General features: G+C 40.4%; 1 protein-coding gene across 2 annotated transcripts in view; it reads left to right on the top strand.

The window, feature by feature from the left end:
• The first annotated feature begins 3,917 nt into the window (after positions 1-3,917).
• Positions 3,918-16,985, top strand: part of LOC133455080 (homer protein homolog 1) — a 43,360-nt gene continuing 30,292 nt past the window's right edge. For both annotated transcript variants that reach the window (XM_061733917.1, XM_061733916.1), the window contains exon 1: positions 3,918-5,279. In XM_061733917.1, the coding sequence (XP_061589901.1) occupies positions 5,275-5,279 (5 nt within the window). In that variant the 5' untranslated portion in view covers positions 3,918-5,274. The remainder of the gene's footprint in view (positions 5,280-16,985) is intronic.

Genomic DNA, 16,985 nt, shown 5'->3' with positions numbered 1-16,985 from the left:
GAAATAAAAACGGTCCAAATCATCCCCCCTTTCCATCCCTTATGTCATTTCATTAATGAATGTGGTTTTACTGCTATTTCAACATTTAGAGTCATCACCAGAAAATAACATTTGGCAATTTTCACCTGTTTCAAGTAAATTTTCACCTGAAATAAGTAGGAAAATCTGCCAGTGGGACAAGATTTATCTTCTTATTACAAGCAAAAAAATCTTGTTCCACTGGCAGATTTTTCTACTTATTTTAAGTGAAAATCTACTTGAAACAGGTGAAAATTGTTCTTTTTTCCAGTGATGAGTCTTGTTTTAAGTGTAATGAGATTTTTTTTTTTACTAAAATGAGACATTTTAAATAGAAATAAGACAAATATTCTTGTTAAGATTTTGAGTTTTTGCAGTGATCCATTTTACTTATCCTGTGAAGGACAGAGTCATATTGATAAGTTCAGAAAAGTGTTTTTTATTGTTGTGTTTTGATGTATTTGATGTAAGCCCAGTGGATATTTAAAGCTTACAGAAGGCGGCATTTAACTGCTGCTATGTCATTCCTGCAGTATTTCTGCAGGTGTTTTTGGTCAGTGCTATTGTTTGTAATATATTATATTATTTGTAATCAGCACAAATTATCTGTCCCCATATGATAAAATCCACCACCCCCCCTGATTTTTTTTTTTACAACTCGAGTACTGCTTATAATCTATGAACTAATGTGACAGGTAGGCTACTTGTGAACCTACATTAAGACAAACTGTAAGCCATCTTTTATATTTATTCTTTCAGGTCCAGCTGGCAGTGATGTGCCTGGGGCTGCAGAGCTGCTTATCTGGACACCAACTGAGCACCTGGAGTTCCAAATTTCATTTGACAAAGACTTCAGATACACACATGAAACACCTCCAGAACTTTTCACACATACTTCCAACATTTGTAGATGAATTTGGTACAAAGAAGATTCAGCTTTGCCTCTCTGTATAAAGCTAGGGGGAAAACAGTACAACAGACTTCATTTTTGTTTTCAGTTTTATTAAAAACAGAACCTGAAAGATCCCCTCCTGACATATTAGGACATACAATATTGGGACATGAATCAAAACATTTTAACACAAAAATATTGTTTAACAAAAGCACATTACATTTGTGTCTTAAGTGAGAGAAATTCAGTTTACTGTCGGAGGACTTAAGAAACCAGAAAATATTCACACCTGACTAACTGAAATCACAATATTTAGACTTTTATCTCCTCAAAAAAATAAACAATTGCAGCTGGACCTCGGTTGTTTTCAGAAAATGTTAAATTAATTAAATATGTAAGTGCAGCTCTACAAACTACATACAGCACTTAACCTGTTGAGAGTTGTGTGTTAAAGATACTGTAAGTGTAACGGTACCTAAATTGTTTTCAGAAAATGTTAAATGAATGAAATATGTAAGTATGTTTAAGTGCAATATTAAATGTCTTCTCACTTTTCACTTGAAATAAACTCAGCTCTTTAATTCACTAAACCAGCACAAATCTTGAGCATTTTGTCAATTTTGGGCACAAAGTTAATTTGGTCCTGTTTGAGAAAGAATCTTGTACACCTCCAGGTTCCTTATTCAACATGAATGCAGCCATGAGCAATGCGGCGTGTGCGAGTGACCTCCTCACTGGTCAGCTGGCATCCTTTACGTGTGAATGCTGGAATGATCAGCTTCCCCCTACGCTCCTCCAGCAAGTCTCAAACGTGAAACCACGGTCACCCATCACCTCATCTCCAGCACGTAAATAATAGAATAGGTGTGGTCCTCCATCCCTGGGTCTGACCACTGTGTTTGGGCATCACAGGAAGCTTTGGTGTTGAGCACAGCTCCTCGTTCTGATCCATCTGGTCAGGCTCATCTGAGGGAGCAATACAGTACACAATTATTAAGATAAGATATGATACATTAGGGTTTTCCCTACCACTATAACACCCCCAGCCCCCTCATCAAATGTACCTGGGGGAAAACCTGCAACCACATCACCTAAGCCCTCCAGAAGTTTAGGAAAAAACCGGTACATTATCACAGCCAGTACTGGAGTTGAGGGGGGACGAGGGGGATGGCATCCCCACCCTGAAATAAAAACGGTCCAAATCATCCCCCCTGTAAAACTGCCCCCCCCCCCCTTTACATCCCTTATGTCAGTTCATCAATGAAAGTGGTTTTAATGCTATTTCAACATTTACATTTAACATTCTGGTTAGAGTCATCACCACAAAAATGTGACAATTCTCACCTGTTTCAGGTAAATTTTCACTTGAAATAAGTAAGAAAATCTGCCAGTGGGACAAGATTTATCTTCTTATTACAAGAAAAAAAATCTTGTTGCACTGGCAGATTTTTTTACTTATTTTAAGTGAAAATCTACTTGAAACAGGTGAAAATTGTTGTTTTTTCCAGGGATGAGTCTTGTTTTAAGTGTAATGAGATTTTTTTACTAAAATGAGACATTTTAACTAGAAATAAGACAAATATTCTTGTTAAGATTTAGAGTTTTTGCAGTGATCCATTTTACTTATCCTGTGAAGGACAGAGTCATATTGATAAGTTCAGAAAAGTGTTTTTTATTGTTGTGTTTTGATGTATTTGATGTAAGCCCAGTGGATATTTAAAGCTTACAGAAGGCTGCATTTAACTGCTGCTATGTCATTCCTGCAGTATTTCTGCAGGTGTTTTTGGTCAGTGCTATTGTTTGTAATATATTATATTATTTGTAATCAGCAAAAATGATCTGTCCCCATATGATAAAATCCACCATCCCCCCTGATTTCTTTTTTACAACTCGAGTACTGATCACAGCTAAGATTTAAAATTTAATTAACAAAAAACTTTTTTCTTATCAACATGTCTGTAGTGAAACTATTGTATTTTTATTCTAATGCTGCCCTGCAGTCCGTGCCATAAACACACTTTGTATTTTAACTGCACAGAAAATAATAATAAATAATACTAAAGGTTGTCATTACCGGACAAATACTACAATGCTGTGTCCTCCATACACCTGAAATCATAACTGATATTCTCATTACATTAACCTGAAATCACACCTGATATTCTCATGAAATTAACCTGAAATCACACCTGATATTCTCATGATATTCCTGTCAATCCTCTGAGGATTCCCGTCTCTCCTCCGGCAGTCTGTCGGATCCGAGCCACAAAGTATGATGCCGGTTTTCCTCCACAAAACGACGTACCCGAGCTCCGCAAGGACATTTTAGTAAATGCTACGGTTGATAAACATGTTAAACATTAAATGTCAGAAAACAAAACCGTAACTTCTCTGCTAGATTGAAAGCAAATTGCTTTAAAATAAACCGCTGTTCATGCTCAGCTGCCCATGTTAGTCAATGGCGTTACGGAACTTCCGGCGGCTAACCGGAAGTCACTCCCACAGCAGTTTCTACAGTAGAGGCTCCAGGAATAAGGTGGATTCTTTTTCTATTGATTGATTTGTTTTGGTGATATTGTATTGAGGGGGAGGATTTTTTATAAGCCCTTCGGGCTTTTTTTCCTCTCCTGCACAATTCATTTGTCATTGTATGTTAAAATTGCTGTTATCATTGTGCAAATAAATAAATAAATAAATACATAAATAAATAAAAGGTATATATATAATGAGGCAGAAATGTATATGGTAAAGTAAAAAGGGCTGTTTACCTCATGCAATAAGGCATACGGTAAAGTAAAAAGAGGAGACAAGGAAATGTAAAAATAACAAATGCATATACTAGGAAAAGGAAAAACAAAAAAAATATATTTCTGCTTTTATTTTTAATCATGTTAGTTTTGGTCCTCCACGGGCTTACAATAATTACTACGGTACTTAATTACGTTGAAACCGGGGGCGTGATGACGTCACAGACTGACGTTGCCCCCGAGCCTCGGCAGCGCCGGACGGAACAGTGATGATGATCTGTGTATATGAGATGAGGGGCTGACAGATGATGAAGAGGAGGATGAGCCGACCGACGGAGCACCAGCACTGTAATTTCACAGCATCTCGATGCCTGTTTTGTAGAAATAATGAGATAAATGCTCAGAGAAACCCACTCGCCCGGTGGTGAGAGACGCATCAGTCGGCGTCGACGTCGATGAAGCCGAGCTGTGATCTTGGAGGAGGACGTGATGATAAAAGCCGGAGTGCACACATAAAGTGTCGCTTTTTCTCAGTGGACGCGAAGCCCTGCGTGGAAAGAAGGTGTCTGTCACCAAAAAACAGCTTTAAATGTCTCACTTGAAGCGACAAAGCTCTGCAATATTAAACTCCAGAGAGGAACCAGCGACTGGAACAGAGATTTATCAATTGACGGGGTTAAAAAAAAGTTAAAATCGGAATTATTATTATTATTATTATTATTATTATTATTATTATTATTATTATTATTATTATTATTATTATTCACATCCTCATTCTTTTATCGGATTTGACAGCAGATTATATTCAGAAAGCTAGGATCGACTGGATTAATGCCGCGTTCCATTTGTCCTCGGGAGTGGGGATTTCCCAGTTCCCAGTAGGATTTTTCAACTGGAACGCCCCTCGAAGTGGGATTTCCCACTGGGAAAGTGGGAGAGTCTTCACCACCCCCGAGTTCACATTCCAAGATGGCTGCCCCGGTTGTAAACAGTAGAAGAGAGCTCTGTAATAATTCGTAGCACTTCATTCTAGTTTTGGTCACACTAAATCAGTCATATACAAGTATTGTTCAGCATATATATGCTGCTATAGTGTACTTCACATTTTTCATGTGGTATATGCGAACTACAAACTTGTTTTCCGACTTTGTAACTGGAACGCTGATAACTTGGCTGTGACGTTATTCCCAGGTCCGAGTTCCGACTTTCGAGGTAAATGGAACGCAGCAAAAGCTTACCAGCTATTTCACAATAATACTTTCGTCATTTTGGTTATTTTTCTCGTTTTAAAAGTGCGAGTTAAGAACCTTGAGTTTAATTGTGCTATAAACTCAGACTCGCTGTGCTGTGGTTTAGGGCTCGATAATCCCGCACAACTGAGGAGTTTAGTTCTATTCAGCTACGTCAAACATGCACGCACAGCCCCGCGTCTCACTGCTGTAAACCCGGCCGACAACCCCGATGCACCGGCGGGGATAACAGCAACACGCACGTCGGGGTGAAGACGGAGCTCGTTTCTCCGAGCGGCCGTGAAGGCGCCACCGCAGAGACGCACGGCGCTAGTCTGCAGCGGCGCCTGCACAGGATCCTCCACTTCAGCGACTAAATCCATCAAATATGGGGTGAGTACCCGGCATGGTGGCCGGCCACAGCCGCCAAACACACCCCGCTCGTCGGGACTCTGCATGTTTTGCTTGTTTTGTGGAGTTTGAGCGGGTTTTGACCACACAAGCGCCGCTAGTTAGCAGCCACAGCTAACTAAATCAAGTCATCACATGTGAATAAAATCCAATTAAAAATAGGTGATTCAGAGAATAAACATGCTGCGCTTTGGTTAAAGGCAATTTATCCTAAATTACTGAATTATTTTGAGAATGCAGAAATGAACTAAACACTATTGAGGACTTAATTTCAACAGGTTAAATGGCAATATAGTATAAGGACATAATTTGTTTTGTTTGCTGAGTAAATTGTTGTATTTTTCTCAGATTCACCAAAAATAACTACATTTCCATGTTATATTGGGTACCCTGCTTTTCAGCAAGAAAAACAGTATCAGGTGATGATAAAGCCTTATTTGTTAACCACAAATTGGAATCATCCTTTTTTTAAATCTTTAATCCCTAATGATTTAATTGAATTATTTTGTCATTCTGTTTTACAATAACATTAGTTATGCTGCTCCACTGTGGTGTGTGTACATTCGTGATTCTGTTTTACAAAAGGACATAAAACATACATCAATAATAAAACTAAGTGAAAGTATTGTAATAAAGTGCAAGAGCTTGCTTTAAGAAGTGAGGGATTTTCCAGAAAATGTTAACTTTAACTCTACCAAACTCGTCATTTCTCAGCCTCTGAAGAAACTAAAAACAAAACAAAAACATTTTGTGATGTTAAACCTTTTGTATTCATTGTAAATAACCCATTTCCCCCACATAGTTTAGAAATTATATATTTATGTGTTAGAAATCATATTTACTTATGTATCTTACACACACCTTTGCACAAAAAAAAAGAAATTGTGTTTTTATAATAGATTGTTGCTACGTGTCTTTGCATAGACTGGCCAGCCATCCTAATTATTTCGTCTTTGATGCAAATAATCCGTCTGGTTCCTCTCAAATTGACTTTGATTTCCAGAAGATGATACCATCAGTTGCAGATGAAATTGCCTCTGGACAATTTTGGATACACATGCAATCAATCAGAGAAACAGATGCAGGCAATGACAACCAAACTGGTGTGATGTGCAGTGGAGTAGGAACACCGGTGAATAATTGTAGCAATTAACAAACAATAAGTTACTCCAAGTTGTTATAAGAAATCCTGCAGCCATCTGCATTTATGATTATTGGCTCTTTGACGAACCTGTATGAGTGAACTGTAAAGGGCCTCTCATCCCTGTAGCAACTGTTTCAGTACAGTTTATACCAGTGAAAATGGCTGCAAATGGGACGGCTACCAGACCTATTAAGTGAATAGATATTGCTGACCAGGTCAATCTTTTTTGTAGTTTGTGATGTAGGCCTTTGGATTTTGCACAAGCACACTTTTTAGATATTTTTGGGTTTTATTAAAATAAGCATTGAACACTTAAAAAATGTAAATAATGAACCTCTATACAAAGAATTTTAATTAACAAAAAGGGAGTTCCAATGAATATGCTGCTTTTCTTTTTCAAAACATTTGTTTCAAATAAAAATGTATTGTATTCTCAGTAGAAGTCAACAAAAACCCTTTCAAAACAAAGATAAATAAATGAATGAAGAATGAACTAGTCTAACCTGTGAATTAAAAATTCAACATTGAGATGTTTTTTCTTTTAAGATTTTTAGTTTCTGCTGTTTTTCTTTTAAATAAAATGATTGCTTGTGCAGTATTTACATTTCATATATAAATGAAATGGAATCAAACACCCATATCCATGTTATCAAAAAACACTTTAAGGAACAATTTGTAATGATTAAATTTAAACAAGCAACATTTATGAGTATAACTCTATACTAAATAGCAGCCAACCAGTCTTTTTAAATTGATAAATAGCAATAATAAAACATAATTCATGCAAAAGAATTAACATTTCAAAGATTTAAACAATTGCATATATGCATACAGCGTGCATATCACAAAGCTACCATGTATTAAAGTGGCAGAAAGGAACTTTTTCAGTTTTTGGCTCAGCAGGTCCTGCTATAAGGACGAAGTTTAGTGTTACAACATTATTGTTGTTTTTTTTTTGTTTTTTTTCTTGCTGGGTTCCTTTATCCGTTTCTCTTCCATGATTACTTTCATGAGTCTTTGTTGCCTCTGATACGACGTCCACTTAGCTCTGGGAACTAGCCTTATCGTCATACATCACTTGCTGTAGAAATGCCAGTACTGATCACATGAGGGCATGTCTGGTGTGTTAACAATAGAGCCACTGACAGTACTGTGCTAATTAGTGGGGGCGGTCCAGTATGTCATGCAGTACCACTTTGATGTAGTAGTAGAGCACTTCTTTGCATCAAACACATAGACTGTATTTAAGAAGAACGGGACAAATCCCCTGTGACATCACCTATAGGTTAGGGTCTTAGGCCCCGTTTACACGGGACAAAAACGGACGCGTTTTCATGCGTTTTGGCCGTTCGTTTACACGAAAACGGAGCTCAAAGCCCCCAAAAACGATCATTTCTGAAAACTCCGGCCAAAGTGGAGATTTTCAAAAACTCAGTTTTCACGTTTGCGTCTAAACAGACAAAACGGAGGAAAACTGAGATTTACGTCACATTATGCGACAGAAACGTCACCAGCAGCGTCATGTGTGCGACCTGTGTTTACAATTTGTTTGGCCACCGTCAATATTTTCTTTTATTTTACCTGTTTTAAATTCTAAAGTCACACTTAAAAGTAACTCCACTTCTCTATCACTCCAAACGAAAGACTCTTGTTCCGTCTTGGAAGTAAAGCCTGAATTATGGTCCCGCGTTAAATCGACGCAGAGCCTACGGTGTAGGGTACGCGGAGATGCGCGCCGTACGGTGTGCGTCGCCGCGTACCCTACGCCGTAGGCTCTGCGTTGGTGTAACGCGGAACCATAAATCAGCCTTAACTGGAAGTTACACGTGTCATTTGGCAATGTTTTTTCCAGGATTCTGATTGGCTGGCATGACGTTAACAGCGTTTTCATGCGGGTCCGTGTAAACGAGGATATCTTTGAAAACGTAGAGGGGAAAATATCAGTTTTTGTAAATACCCGGCTACGTGTAAACGTGGCCTAAGAAGAATGGGACAAACCCCCTGTGACATCACCTTTAGGTTAGGGTCTTATAGGTTATCTCACCTAACTTATCTATGATGCTATATGGTGTTACTTTACATTGATTTTTATCAAATAGTTCAAATATCCTCATTTCAAGGGTTGCTACCAAAACCACATCCAAAATGAGTGCTTCCAGGTCTATGGATGTGACAACTGTCTTTGGAGACCAAAACTTTTATTTTTTTATTTTTTTAGCAGGTTGTAAATATGTCTAGCTTTGCTGTAACGTTGGACATTTTAACATGAAGGTCAGAGGAGCTTAACGGTTCATTCACACCAGCCCTGTTTGGTCCACTTTAAACTAGGGCTGTTCGCTTAATCGATTTTAAATCGTAATCGCGATTATGTAATTAGAACGATGTTAAAACGTGAAAAATCGATTTTTCACTTTTTTTTTTTTTTTTTTTTTTTTTATATACCTTGTCTGCACACATATTAATGATTGATACCATATTAATGATTGATGGAAATACCTCTCAATACCTGCGACAAGTGCCCCATCGGAGAGGCTCTTTAGTGTAGGAGGGGGCGTTGTAACATGCCACCGGGCATCCCTCAAGCCAGAGCCGGTAGACCGGCTCGTGTTCCTTGCAAAAAACTTGCAAATGTGAATAGCAAATGTAATGACTGACATTACACACCTCTACCTCCTTCATGGGTTGCATTATTATTTAGCATGCAAAGACCCAGTTTAGTTTAATTAGAAAATGTCTTGTTTTATTTAATTGGAAATATAACTTACTGTATGTTTGCAAGTGCTGATTTGCTGATTTTTTTTTTTTAAGAGATAAAACTTTATATTTTATTATATTTTTTAAAACTTTTTTTCATCTTATTTTACAAAGTTTTGCACTTTATTCAATAATTTTTGGTTTAATAAGAGCAAAGTTTGCACTTAAAGCCCAATGGGGCAAATGTTCAATAAAAAAACAGCATATTTGAAATCATTTCTTTGCCTTTTGTCAATTCACAAAATAATCGTAATCGAAAATCGGATTTTGAGAGAAAAAAATCGAGATTTTATTTTTGGGCAAAATCGAACAGCCCTACTTTAAACAAACCCGAGTTTGTTTGCTTGGAAAGTTCAATTAATTTGGGGTTGTGTGAACATACAATTGAGACAAAGAAGCAGAGTCTGGTCCACCTAAAAATGTAGGTTTCAGTCAGTGAACCAAATGCAGAAAGTGGACGGTAACGCAGTTCCCACCGTCTTCCTGTGCAAAGGCAGTGTGTGGAAACACAACTTGAACAATTGCATGATTTCTGGGTGACATGTTTTGTGGTCAGATGTGGAGTGAGGATGAGGTAAAAGCTTTGATTGAAGTATGGTCAGATGAAAATATATCACAGTTGATAAACACAAGAACAAATAAGTTTGCAGACTAACCAGCAGGGAAGTAGTGCTGAATGTACCAATAGATGAGTGTGTTTTCTTCTTCGTTGTTTGTCTTGTCGTATTCCTCAGTAATCCTTGGTGCAAAACCAGTACAGGCAAGGAAGGGAATACGTTATTCAAACGGTTCGATTCGTTTCACAAAGGGCATTGTGCAATTCCAACTGAGCCGAGTTCCCAATCCTACCGGACTATTAGGTGGGAAAACAAGCTTACCTTTGGAGCCTGCCCATAGTGATGAGTTGATGAATTGCAGTTTTTTTCTTAGATTGCACTGGCTTCAACCTGAAGTGGAAATGTTGGCGCTTGGCCATCCAGTGTTTCCTCTACATTCATTCAGTAGTGGCAGCCCGCCACTGCTAAATCATAGCCGCCACGCCTGAAAATTTTCTATTATTATTATTTGTTTTTTTTTGTCGCAAATGCACCATCGCCGCATCTCTCCACCTTCACAGCACAGCCTGTGTGATGATGAGCGCAACGGCAGGGGGAGGGGAGGGGAGGGAGGGAGTGGGGTGTTTGGGGCATCCTATTGGGTCAGAGTCGTCGTAAGAAAAAAAAAAAGGAGAAGTCGCCGTAAGAAATAAGGCAGCGAATTACCGGAGAAAAGGTAGACTTATTAGCCAACTCAGGGACGCTAATGTGGGTAAACGAATTGATAACATTAAAGCCGGGCATACACTGTGCGATTATCGGCTCGTTTTGAGACGATTTTCCAGTCGTGCGACTTTTTTTTGATCGGGCCCGATTTTGACCCAATCGTTGCTCGTGCCTCGTGCAGTACACGTGGGTTAACGACGAGAGATTAACAGCTCACTACGAGCTCCCGATCACAAATCGTGAGGTCGCAAGAAAATCAAGCATGTTTGAAATCCTGGTCGCTCCTCGTGAAGGCATCGCACAGTTGAAGCAGCTACGACCCGATTTGCCTCATCCTTTCGCAGAGAGCATGCGCAATCTCTGATGACACGTCAAAAAACTATTATTTGTAGTTTAAGTGTTGCAAATTCACATTACAAATCATGTTTTAATAGCAAAAAAAAGACCGCATTTCCCATACGGTGCGGGTCGCCGCGTACCCTACACCGTATGCTCTGCGTTGGTGTAACGTGGAACCATAAATCAGCCTTTAGTGTGTGCGCTGTCTGCTGTTCGGAACAACTCTTTTTTCTCTTCTCATTTTGCTGGGACGCCGGGTCCCTCCGCCGAGACACAACTTTTGCTGTATGCGTTCTTTGTTGTGTCTAAAAATGATGCGCAGTGCCCACCCAATCAGAAACGGTACATATATTTTGGGATTTTAATTTTTTAAATTTTTTTATTTTAATTTAATTTTAAATGATTAGGGTGTAGGAAATTGAGAGAAACAATCTCATTATTGTTTCTATTTGTAGGTGAAGACTGACTTGAGAAACAGGCTGCAGGGGGATCATCTTGCAGCATGTATGCTGCTAAGCATCAATGGGCCACCTCTGGGAGAATTTCCCTACAACAGAGCCTTAGAGCTCTTCTTTAAAAAGCCAAGGAAAATTAAGTGCTCTGAGCCTGGGTGCAAACTTTGTCATTGAGTCTACACAGCCTCATCTAGCTGATGTTTACATGTTATTTATTTAATGTTATTGTTTTTATTGATTTTTTACATTTTCAACTGGTTAGAGTTGAAGTTGAAGTAACATTTATTTATTGTTCAGGGATAAAAGCCAATAAATAGGTTTTGAAAGTTACATTTGCTGTCAAGTGGTCATTTGTGTACGCCGTACATTTACGCCGCCGCCGCCACCCCCCCCAGGAAGCATGCCCCCACTGCTGAAAAAATTCCTAGAAGAAACACTGCCATCCATCTAATTTTTGGGTTTAGGGCTGATGCAGACTATAATTTGTTGCAGTTTTTCGAGAAATAAACATATTTATGGCCTCGTCCAAAACACAGTTTTGGTCTCCATATATTTTGCATCCATAACAACTCTGAGTGGGGTGAATTTAATGTGTTATATGAGTGACTGAAAGCTTGCTCAACCAATGGCTGGCCATTATTACTTCCTCGTCAATCATCATCATGCTGCAGCTAAGCAAAGTAATCAGCAGTTTAAACTAACCGAGTTCCGGCTAAACGCAGCGGTAATTTTTGATTTCGTCACAGCATCTGAAATGGGATATTCAGCTGTATACATCTGCCGGCCGCTCTGAAGCTATTTCAGGGGAGACCACAGCTGACTATAATTTACATATTTCTCTCCATAGTCTTCCTGAGCAACATGGCGGTGCACAGTACGAAGAAAAAGAGGCTTCGAAACTGCTCTTCAGAAATGATTGCAATCATATACCTTGTGATTATGCTGCCCAGTGTAGTCAGAAGTTGTATTGCTCCATAGAGTGGCTTTAAAGATTATTTTTTTTTCCAGATTTTTGTTGTGCATTTCTTTTAAATAGTGTTATTTGAGTCTGATAACTCATTATTTTACTCTGCATGCCGAGTATAGTAGCATATTTCTTTGATTTCATAAGGTAATTCTCAGTGTGTGAAATCAGATAATATAAGATTTTGCTGAAAGATTTAGCTCTTCATCATTACATCCCCTTCCAGCTTCCTGACATTTTAGATTACAGAAACCAGAAGATTAGGTTGTAATTCAGTAGGCTACTGCTGGTGAACTGATGGCAGAGAGCAGGCGGTTAGTTTCAGTGCTCCATAGGAGAGAACTGTTTAAAAAGCAACTGTTGCTTTTAATTTAGTGCTGCGAAAGATAAGAGATAAGTCTTTTTAAGTCACCACGGCTTGGCTGATGGGATGCATGCAGCTGAACCTGCAGATGTATGGTGAATCTCAAGAGCGACCTAGTTCTTAGTCCAGATGAAAGCAGATGATGTAGCATGTGATTGGTTTGTTGTCATATTGTGGTTGGAGGAGGATGGGGAGTGGAGTGAACTGCTAACCTCCTCATCCTCAGTAATTCTTGAGGCCAGTGGATATAATCCAGTCAACAATCAATTCCTCAAGCAGAGAGAGAGGGCACGGCCCAGCTGGGAGGTTCAGTCACACCTTCATTGGATTCTCCACATGCTTTTGTTGTAGCAGCAGATGATGGAAAATTTGACATGGAATTATTGTCTGTGGATTAATCTCCACTCCCCTGATCAGACTAGTTTGTTGAGTTCTGTGTGTGTGTGTTTATATACAATATATAATTTTTTTTCTTAGTGGAAGCAGATAGGGACAGTTGTAGTTCAATATCCTATCCTGTCTTTATGAATCACAGATGACAGTATAAGGAAATATGTTACAACCCCCCCCCCCCCCAAAAAAAAAACAAAAAAACAAACAAAATGAAAATTTAATATGCAAGTACAATGAATGGGTAGAATAAAACTGCCGGCAAAACATATGGAGGATATTCATTTAGTCTTATTTTGTATAAAAGATACAAACAAATCACAGTTACTTGTTGACATTTTTGCTTTGTAAGATATGCCTTTTTAAAAAGGAAAAAAAAACCTATAAAAGTCTTGTAAATACTAGAAGAAAAGAGGGATTCCATTTTACACCAGTCCAACTCACTTTCATACCAGCAGAGTACTTTTGTAAATTGCCTGCCCAGTAATATAACATAAAGTTAGGCCCAGCTCACCCTCTTGCCTTGCTGCTTTTAGGGTGCCTTTATTAATCTTAGCTACTGTGCCCACTAGGGGTGTAACAATATATTGTGCCACGAAATTTTGCGATACAAAAACGGCACGATACGTGTCGTGGAGGTGACAAACTGTATCGCGATATTGGGTTATTAATATTAATCCATTGTGTTGACTAGTAACGCGCATCCGACCATGCGTGCCGACCGCGCCTCGACCCGCGGACCAAAATCTTACTCCGCTCAGAAGAAACTAGTCCCGTTTTGTGGTCCCGATCATTGGGGGGTTTTGAGCTCTGAACTTTTACTTATGTAAGGCTGGTGCAGTTTGTGGAAAATGGTTGGCCTGGCTTTCTCTTTAAAACTTAAACAGTTATAAAGCATTACAAACTGTAACAATAGGGCAAATGCAGAGCATTGTTTTGTATTTTGTGTCTTTCAAATAAAAGACCACTTTTTCCAGTCATATGTTCCTCATTCAAGGTTGTTAAAAAAATACTGCTATAATATCGAATCGTTATCGTGACCTCAATATCGCGTATCGTACCGTATCGTGAGATTAGTGTATCTTTACACCCCTAGTGCCCACCCACACAAGTGAAATAATAACTTGATTGAGTTTAATGAAAAATGTTTTTGTCAGAAAGAGAGGTAGACATTGGAAGAAGAACAAAAATCTCGGCAAGATATTCATCTTTATGCATTGAACTTTTCCTGCTCGAGACAACGGCAACTTGGACCACTTCTGTAAGTCAGTTTTGACTTTGTTTATTAATTTGTTAATGTTATTTTTATGCAGTTTGGTCTTCAGAAATTATTGAAGGGAGACATGTTTCCAGTCTTTTTGCCAAAATATTTGCTAGTATTTTCACATCCAATATCAAAAGTGATATTGGTGGATGGAACTACACAGCAGGATTTTTATCCTTGACAATCGATTATTGAATGAGGTGCGTTCCACTCCGTGATGCTAGGTGGTGCCACACGCACTTTTGCGTTGGCGTTTTTCCGGTTCCTTCTTTGTTGTTTGTCTTCATCTTCTTCTCCTACTGTGTTGATATTCTGGCTTTCGCGATGTCGTCACTTCTGGAAGGGAGAGGGCCTGGGCCATCAGTAGCTCAGACTGCATTATCTGGTACCAATGGCTCGATCTCAAGAGCATCAGTTTGCTTCGACTACAGCAGGCTAAGGCTTTTAAAAATTTGATGGATTAAGGCAACAATTGGCCTTTCTGTAAGCGTATGTAAACGTACTGAGTGTGAAATTGTGGAATCTTCGTATCTTATCAAATTCACCTGCGGGAAGTATGATGTGCAATGAACTGTTAAGACGTCTTGCCACTTCATCAATGTTCACTTCTGGCAGGACAATTTCTCTAGAGCCAGAGCGATGAGCCATAAAAGATTTATTGTCCTTAGGACTGAAACGATCAAGAACTTGTTAAAAAAAAAAAGTTAATAAATGGAAAAAAAAGAATCACAGTTCAAATAATTGAAATGAGATAGTAATGTCTGTTTTTTATTTTGAGGGTCTAGTGACATTCACAGTCAAATTGTCTGACAATTGTTTTAACAAGTAAAGTGTGGTTTTCCTGGATTTCTATTCATTAAGCTTTTATTCCCCTTGAGGGTCATGTAAAAGTTGACAGTCGTTGACAAGTGACGGGAGGAGGAATAGTGTTAAAATGTCAGTCTTATCTTGATAAACAGTTTGAAGTTGCCAGCCGTGCTCTCCGTTTTATCCTCTGTGTGAAATGCCACTGCCACCGAGCAGCGTTTGTGTGATTGAGACTTTAGGCTTCGCTTTGCCAGATGCCTGCTGCCTTCCTCAGAGAGTGGGTTAACTGACAGGGACACCAGGATCGGATTGGCCTGGAGAGCATGTGGGAAGGAGAGGGAGAGGATGTTCACGGATCATGACCGGCACTTAGTCACATGGGCTGTTACCATGACAATGCAGCAGCTAAGTTAGTTAAGGAGAGTGTGTGTTCTCTTTTTTTGTTCCTGCAAAGCACACGTTTCACTTGTTGGATTGTTCCCCTCTCAAAATTAAAGGACAGCATCGCGAGCCTGAAGGCTGATCTCAAGAAGAAGAACAAAATCCTTATGGATTTCTCTACCGTTGCCACGACACAATCAAAATGAATTGCTCACCTGAAAGCATCCGGCGCTGGTGACCGGAACATGACGGCCATGGACAACACCACCCTGCCGTGGACCGGCTCCCCTACCTCCGGATCTCCGGCACCAGCACTCGCTGGGCTCCGCTGGCTCCAGCAGGGAGCCAAGCCGAAATCATCGGCACCCTCCACCTCCTGTCTTCGTCCCGCAGAGTGGCAGTGCTCCATCAGGGAGGAAGGAGCGGCGGCTCCAGCACTGGTCAGCTCAACGCCACTCAGGCTGGAGAAATCCTGGGCAGTGGTGACCAGAGGCGCCGGGCGTTCATCTCCCCCTGCCCCGCCACCAGATCTCCCACTGGAGAACTGGTACGACGTCCTGAGCCTGCAGGATTTCCCGCCTATGGGAGCACGTTCGGGCTCGCCACCGGGACCGGTCCGATCAGCTGATCGTGGCTCTCGCCAGCCCAGGAGCCGGGATCTGCTCGCCCAGCCTGACTCTGCCTCTCCATCTCGGCCAGGAACAACCGCGGGCCGGCGTCACCAACCCCGGGTCCCTTCCCGCCAGAGGCGCAGCTCCAGGCAGCCCGCGGAGCAGCGCACCCCACCTGTGCTGATCGTCGGGACCTCGATGGTCAGGCACGTGAAGGTGTCAAGGAGGCTGTGTGCTCAGCACAGCTCGGCCTCCACGCTGGTCCTTGAGGCCGGAATCAACGACCTCAAAAACCGGCAGTCGGAGGTCCTCAAGCGGGACTTCAGGTCCATGGTGGACCGCCTGCTGGACACGGGGAAGCGGCTGGTCATTTCTGGCCTGCTTCCCCTGCCGCGCTATGGTGACGTCACCACCAGTCGCCTGCTTCAGGTGCACCGGTAGCTGAAGGGATACTGTCTGGAGAAAGGTGTCACATATGTTGACAATTTTATGGCTTTTTTAAACAGACCCCACCTTTTTAAGCAAGACGGCCTCCACCCAAACCAGGTGGGGTCACAGCTTTTATCAGTGAACATTGACTTGACAGTCCGGTCCTGCACCACCACCTCATGACTCACCGTTAGCACACAGGCACACAGAATCACCACCTCTCACTCACCCCCACCCACCACATGCTACACCAACACCACACACAACTTTACAGCACCACCACCACCCCTGTCACCAGAATCTCTGGACACCCACACCATCAAAATCATCATTTCATGTAGAAAAATAAAGCACAGGAATGTTTTTAGACCCAGTTATGTTTTTAACGTTCCATTAAATCACCACGATGAGCGCACATTCAGCACAGACATCAAGATGGCTGTGCTGAACGTGCGCTCTCTTTTAAACATCTTTTATTATAAATTACTTAATTTTAGACAGGAAATTAGACTGTATTCTCCTTA

The sequence above is a fragment of the Cololabis saira genome, chromosome 11, assembly GCF_033807715.1.
Source record: "Cololabis saira isolate AMF1-May2022 chromosome 11, fColSai1.1, whole genome shotgun sequence".
NCBI classification, from domain to species: domain Eukaryota; kingdom Metazoa; phylum Chordata; class Actinopteri; order Beloniformes; family Belonidae; genus Cololabis; species Cololabis saira.
This window is presented reverse-complemented; position numbering and strand designations above follow the sequence as displayed.